Genomic DNA, 6,560 nt, shown 5'->3' with positions numbered 1-6,560 from the left:
ACAGTCCCCTAACAGGCCTAGTCAACACAGCCATCAAGGAGCAGGTCCTGGGCCACATGACCTATGGCACTGCTTAGTGGTGCCCAAGAGAGATGGAGTTGACGGACAGATATGGTTTAGTCAGGCAAACACAGACACACACCGCTCAGTGCTTGGTTTAGCACGAGCCAGGGTATGAACCCAGGGTCCTGTGTGTTTGTGTGTTTGTGAGTGTGTGGAGGGGGGGGGGGGTTTAACAGGGTGAAGGGGAGCTCTCCCCTGAGTCGTAGCACATAAGGCTCCTCTGTGTTCAGTCAGCTCCAGGTCATACACTGTGGCCTCTGTGTGGACCCTCCCTTCCTCCATCTCTTCATCCCTCCATCCCTGCCTCCACCCTCGCCCCTCTCCTGTAGGCTTGACTGATCCAGAGGAAGAGATGTCGACTGGACGAGGGAGTCAGCAGTGTTTGCCATGGTAACGGTAATCAAAATACTGATGGAGGAGGAACACACAGCCAGCCAGGTCAAAAGTTAAAGTCAGCACACTTGAGGAACACTGTAGCAGTTGACTCTAGATTGTAAATAAAAATAATATTACGCTGCCCTTAGTTTGTCTCCAAAAACCCAATTGAAAAGTAGGTACAAGGAGATCACAACCATGATAATATGAAACTGAGTTTGGAACATACCATTTATATAATGTTGTCTTTATGATTAAATATGGATCAATATAGGCAACAATAAATATGTGTTTTCATACAGCTGTTCTGTTCGTCATACAATTCTTACACTGGTCAATCATTTGAATCTACTGTAAAACTTTCAGTGCTGTTACAGACTTGGCTTTCATTGCATGTCTGCAGACAAAATCTGTTTTCATGTTTGCACCAATAAGAGTGCTGGGCGGTTGGCAGGGGATCCTCTGGGTTCCTGTATCGCTGGGAAATTTCATCTGCAGTCCCTCTGAGTGAGTCTGCAGTACCACTCCACACTGGGAGAGCTGGACAGGCAGGAAGGAGGGCATTCGCAGATAAATCCATTTAAAGTGCTTTTGAATCTAATCTGCGATGAAGCACCTTTGCCGAGGATGTCGAGGGTGAAATTGTTGCTGGGTTTATTGGAGTTTACCAAGAGTAAAGTTATTAGGCAGACAAGTAAACGCAGCCTGGCCATATCGCCTTCAACACCCTTCACTATCAGGTCTTTCTTCTAGTTCATGTGCTGTTCTTGTATCTAAGCTAAGGAAATCACCACATAGTGACAAAAAGGTCCAATACTGCCCCTGGTGGAGGGTTGGATGGAATTACCTTCCATCTCCTGCTTCTTCGCACTGTAGCCATACTGCCCCCTGTAGGCCATTATTATCATCACTTCTTACTCCTGATGTTGTCTTTCCATAATTGCATAAATGTATCTGGGTTCCATTTGTTGTGTTTAATGTATTGGAAACTGTTTCCAAATCACATCTTAATGATGGAATGCAACTTCTTGATTAAATCTAAGAATTTGACAAACTAAAGACCTAAACAATGAAAATATAGATACCCGACATGGTGACATGCTTGAACAAATGCAGATTAATTATGCAAAAATAGTGAGCATGAACCAAGAACATCGGGAACTACTATGCGTCAAGTGTCAAGCATTCGCACACACGCACAAACACACACATGCATAAAACTAAAAAATATTGCCAGTCAAAAAAGAAACAATGATAATGACTCTAGCAGATGCTATAGGATGTGTTTATTGTCCATGAGGGAAATAAATAATTCTGACAAGAAGACAACATAAAAAAAATTCTAATACGATGACATCTAAATACGAGTGACATGTTTAAGGTCCATTTTAAAACGTGTAAATCCCAGTATGACGTGAGGAGGGAGCTGGATGAAGAGAAAGCTGTCCAGTAGGAGCCAGCAGGGCCTCCATGTACTCTACCACTTCCTGGTTAATCCTCCTTACTGACTGTCCACAGACGGCTCAACACAGACTGTTCCTGCAGAGTCATTTGCTAATGTAATACTCCACCAGTTACGCTGACAAGTGTCCCTTTGATAGCTGCGCTTTCACTCAATGGCTTTCCAACCTATTCCCCACAGAGAACACACCGTTTCTCCTCCAAGAGTTAGGAGAGAAACTGTGATCCCACCAGGGTAATGCTGAAGCCCCAGCCAATTGAGGTTGTTTCTACACCTCCTTGGTACACAGCAAGAGCCAGTGGCACCCATATTGTGCCACAAACCATCCCCATTTCTCCCCCAGCAGACGGTGGTGTACTTGTGGGGACCACCTGGCCAACCATCTGCCCTGTTGGGGAGATCAGAGCAGGGTGAGATTCGCTGGGGCCCACTCAGATTATGGGCTCCTCCAAGGAGATGAGACAGCGACTGCTACAGAATGAATAGAGTTTGAGTAACAATACAGCCAGATGTGCATGGATGTAGCATGCATACAAGCCTGCGTCATAGATTGAACAACGAAAAGACAGTACCCCCTTGTGGTCGAATAGCCATATAGCAGGGGACAAGCTGTCTACCACAGACTAGACATCACACACACACAGGTTTAAAAAAAGAACCTTCTATACAGACATTTGAAGGAACTGAAATACATTACATACATACATTAAACATATTGCATATGTATATCTATAAACACTGTACATAATACAGTCAGAATACATAATTTAAAATGTAGATATTTTTAACTGATATATAACAGTACAGACTTTTTGCAACAACCTGGGTTTTGTCAAGGTCCAAGTTCAAGTTTTGTTAATCCATTGACACTTCGAACCCCACCACAGTTTGATATCCCAAAAGAATGCAAACGTTAAGTGAATGCTAAAATAATGCTCCCACAATAGTACACACATGCATGCAGAGTTCTTTTTTACAGACTTAATGCAAACTCAGTCAAGTGCCAAATTAAGTTCAAATTAAGGTAATATTAACTGTTCTCTGTTTGAGAAAGTCCTTATGCTGCTTTCCTTTAAGTAGATGAAAAGCTTCAAATAAAACTCAACCACACCATAGTTCTCTCTATGGAGACACAACAGTAACCCAAACGTAAAGTTCAGGATCTAACACCAGAAACTGTTTAATACTAAATAGTGATACAACGTTTAGAAGTTGTGAGGATAGTTTTCCAGATAACCCACAAACAAGCTGCTGAAGTTTTACAGAAAATCTGACCAGAGTATTTGCAATACATTCACTAAACTGCACGGTGGTGTGGTATAAATGTAATGCCCTAATGAAACCTCCTGATAGGCCCAGAGCACAAGTTACCCAGAGGCAGACATTCAAATCCAGATCAAGCCTCGGCATGCCCCTCCCCCTCCCTTTCGGAGGCTACATTTGGTTGTCGTACTGAGGGGTGGAGTACTGCTGACCCTGGCCCTGGCCCTGGCCCTGACCCTGACCCTGGCCCTGCATGGCGCCCTGAGCCGCCCCCATGGCTGCCTGCTGGGCGGCTTCTTGGACGAGGGGGTTCTTCCAGGCCCCAGTGGTCCACTCCTCCTGGGCCTTGCTCATGCTGGCCCCACTGCCACGGTAGAAGTTATGGATCTACGTCAAAACAGGAGAGAGTGTGGGGTCAGAATCTAGTGAGCGTGGTTCTAGGACCCTGAGAGTAGAACCCCAGAGGGGTTCCACCCCCTGTGCCGGTGCTGTGGGGGGGCTGTTCTCCTGGGGTGACCTACCCTGGTGAGGGCGATGAAAGACAGAGTGGCCACAGCCGTGAACATGAGCGTGGGCACCAACATGACCAAAGCAATGAAGATGTTGTAGCTGAAGAAAGAGATGGTGGCTAGCCACCCACTGGAACATGAAGAGAGGGAAAAGAATGAGCAGTTGGATTGGCAACTACAAGATCATACAGATGCTAGGCTAAATGCTCTCTGGCGATGATTGATGATTATGATGAGGAGCGCTATGGGAATATGACTACAATGATGATGGTGATTATGACAGTGACATAATAATTGTCTGCTTCTATATAATGATGGTATGATGAGCAGCTGGGTGTTAAATGACAATAATCTTGGTCGCCGTTTTTGCTACAGGTTGCCGTAAAACTGCCTCTGTTTTACACCCCATGCACAAAAAAAAAAAAAAAGGCTTAAGGCTGACATTTAGCAAGTTTATGGAAGCTTCTATTAGAATGATTTCCGCCAGTCAGATCAGGTGGATTTTTGTGGCTGCCCTTAGCAGCCTCACAAATTCTAATGACAGAAGCGCCATCAAAGTTCTGCTGGGCTATTATCTGCCTGTCACCTTGTAATGAGATAAGGATAGTGTGACCCCATGGGTGGTTTTACTGCTGTGGTTGGGGTGAGGTGAGAGAGGCAGTCGATGTCAGGTATATGGGGTCTTACCACACTCCCCAACCAGGGATACCGATGCACTGGATGATGCTGATGCCAACCTGGGCCATGAACACAAAGAAAAACGCCATGAAGGAGAAGGAGCTGTCTGACCTGGGATGGCACAGAATACAAACACAAACATTGACATCAGAGTCCACCCCGTTTACTGTTTTAACTTACGTCTGTCTTTTAAAGTCAGGGAGTCAGGTGGCTGAACGGTGAGGGAGTCGGGCTAGTAATCAAAAGGTCGCCAGTTTGATTCCCGGCTGTGCCACTTGACGTGTGTCCTTGGGCAAGGCCCTTCACCCTACTTGCCTCGGGGGGAATGTCCCTGTACTTACTGTAAGTTGCTCTGGATAAGAGCGTGTGCTAAATGACTAAATGTAAAACTACAGTGCAGTATATCTTCTGGATGGATGGACAGACACAGACGGACAGTGAGACAGAAGCAGATTGATCGATAGATACATAGCGATCGGTCGATTGATCTATCGATCTGGTTTGGGTTTTTTGGAGTCCACCTACTTGAAAGCCTTGTAGATCGACCTGAACCAGCACACGTAGGAGCAGGGCGTGAAGAGGAGGAGCCAGATGATGGACATGCCAAAGTTAGTTACGCCCCCACCGCCCATCATCCACACGAAGCAGCCCACAAGATTCACAGCCAGAGTGGCAGTGTTCACTGAAAAGAAAACAACCATTTCACACAAGAGATGTCATACGTAATGTAAGTGTCTCATGTAGCAGGGCACGGCCAGAAGTCCATAGAGACGGTCAATCAGTGGAAGCACAGTGTGTATTTTCAAAGGCCCTAAACTTGCATGCAGAATAATTTGTTAATTAACAGCCTCTCTCTCTCTCTGCTCCAGGTCCTTGAATGCCCTTTCCGCAGGTGTCCAGGTTTTCATCTGTGGTTTGCTCTGGGTACTGTAACAAATCTACTCCCCACAAGTTCTAATTGGTTCTAATTAGAGCCTTGCTTGAACAGTTTGGCTCTAGCCTTCCTCACAAAACTGCCATAGGCATCCAATCAGGTTCAATTACTGGTCTAGTGAGGAAACCCAAGGCCCTACACAGGAGCTGAAAACACACCAAAGCTGTTCTAATTCATCATCATTCAGTGATTCAACTGTTTAAATCTCCCTTTGTGAAACAAAGTGGGAGGCAGCTCATGTCATGAATATACATTAACCACAAATTAAACATTGACCTCTTTCCATACACGCAACAGAGAAACGAAGGGATTCCAAGACGGAATTCGCACACAGATGGGCAAAACAAATCATGAGACAAATTGAGCAGTTTGGCAAAAAAACTTGAAAAACATGCACTCTGCCACACACAACGGAGAAAAACCAACCATGCAGAAAATCTAGACAGAATACCAAGCCATCTTTTAGTGCGCAGGCAGAAGCATAGAGCAAAATACCTGTTTTTATCGGTTACGAGAATCTGCAGAAAGAGAACATTTAAGTCATTATATGAGACACAGCAACATGGCCGTGGTTTATCCCAGGGTGACAGATAACCACTGTATCTGGTGTGTCCAGAACATTCTATGTCATCCTCTATATGTTGTACTGTGGAGAGAAGAAAGGCCTCTGGTTGTGTCTGTGGCAGGGGAGGGGTTAACTGTCAGCTCCATTGTTGACCACAAAGATCTTATCTAAACAGTCAGCTTCATCAGTGAGGGTGTGTGTGCGTTTATGCGCGTATGTTCGTGTGTATGTGGTTTTGTGTGTGTGTGTGTGTGTGTGTGCATGGTTGTGTGTATGTTTGTGTATGTGTTTGTTTGATATATGTGTGCGGTGTGTGCACTATACATGCATTGGTACATGTGTACTTATGTGTGTGTGTTTGTTTGTGTGTTTGTGTGTGCTTTGAATGGAACTCACAGATCCACAAGTGATACATCCTCTTACACATGGTGCGATGCTGTTCAGGGATCTCCTCAAAGTCCTGGTAAAAACACGGCCTCAGGGGAATAAATCCAGGTAGCGGAGGGAAGTTATTCTCTGTAACACAATAGTTACTGTCAATAACAGCTTCACAACCCACCGTCACACATGTTTTGATAATATATAGTCATATTGAAGTAATTGTTACATGAAAGACATGCACATATGACAGTTATTTTAAGATTCACGTTTTTACCAGCCATTAGGTTAGAATGTGGATGTTATTTTCGGATAGATTTTGACTTCAGTCTG

General features: G+C 44.8%; 1 protein-coding gene across 1 annotated transcript; it reads right to left on the bottom strand.

The window, feature by feature from the left end:
* Positions 1–2,819: 2,819 nt before the first annotated feature.
* On the bottom strand, positions 2,820–6,560 carry LOC146246647 (secretory carrier-associated membrane protein 5-like). Its single transcript, XM_084682566.1, has 6 exons — positions 6,505–6,560; positions 6,246–6,365; positions 4,876–5,032; positions 4,360–4,461; positions 3,685–3,802; positions 2,820–3,550 (listed from the first exon to the last, which is right to left on the bottom strand). The coding sequence occupies exons 1-6, from the start codon at positions 6,509–6,511 to the stop codon at positions 3,335–3,337; spliced, it is 720 nt and encodes a 239-aa protein (XP_084538692.1). The 5' UTR covers positions 6,512–6,560; the 3' UTR covers positions 2,820–3,334.

This window comes from Hypomesus nipponensis, chromosome 19 (genome assembly GCF_054491055.1).
Source record: "Hypomesus nipponensis isolate SF chromosome 19, ASM5449105v1, whole genome shotgun sequence".
In the NCBI taxonomy this organism is placed as follows: Eukaryota; Metazoa; Chordata; class Actinopteri; order Osmeriformes; family Osmeridae; genus Hypomesus; species Hypomesus nipponensis.
Note: the sequence above shows the minus strand (reverse complement) of the source record. Positions and strands in the feature narration are given on the sequence as shown.

Excerpts from the sequence above, each read along its gene's own strand:
- LOC146246647 (XM_084682566.1), bottom strand. Across the intron at positions 5,033-6,245 it reads GATGTATCACTTGTGGATCT|TGAACACTGCCACTCTGGCT; the intron begins GTGAGTTCCATT and ends TTTTCTTTTCAG. Across the intron at positions 3,551-3,684 it reads CTTTCATCGCCCTCACCAGG|ATCCATAACTTCTACCGTGG; the intron begins GTAGGTCACCCC and ends GTTTTGACGTAG.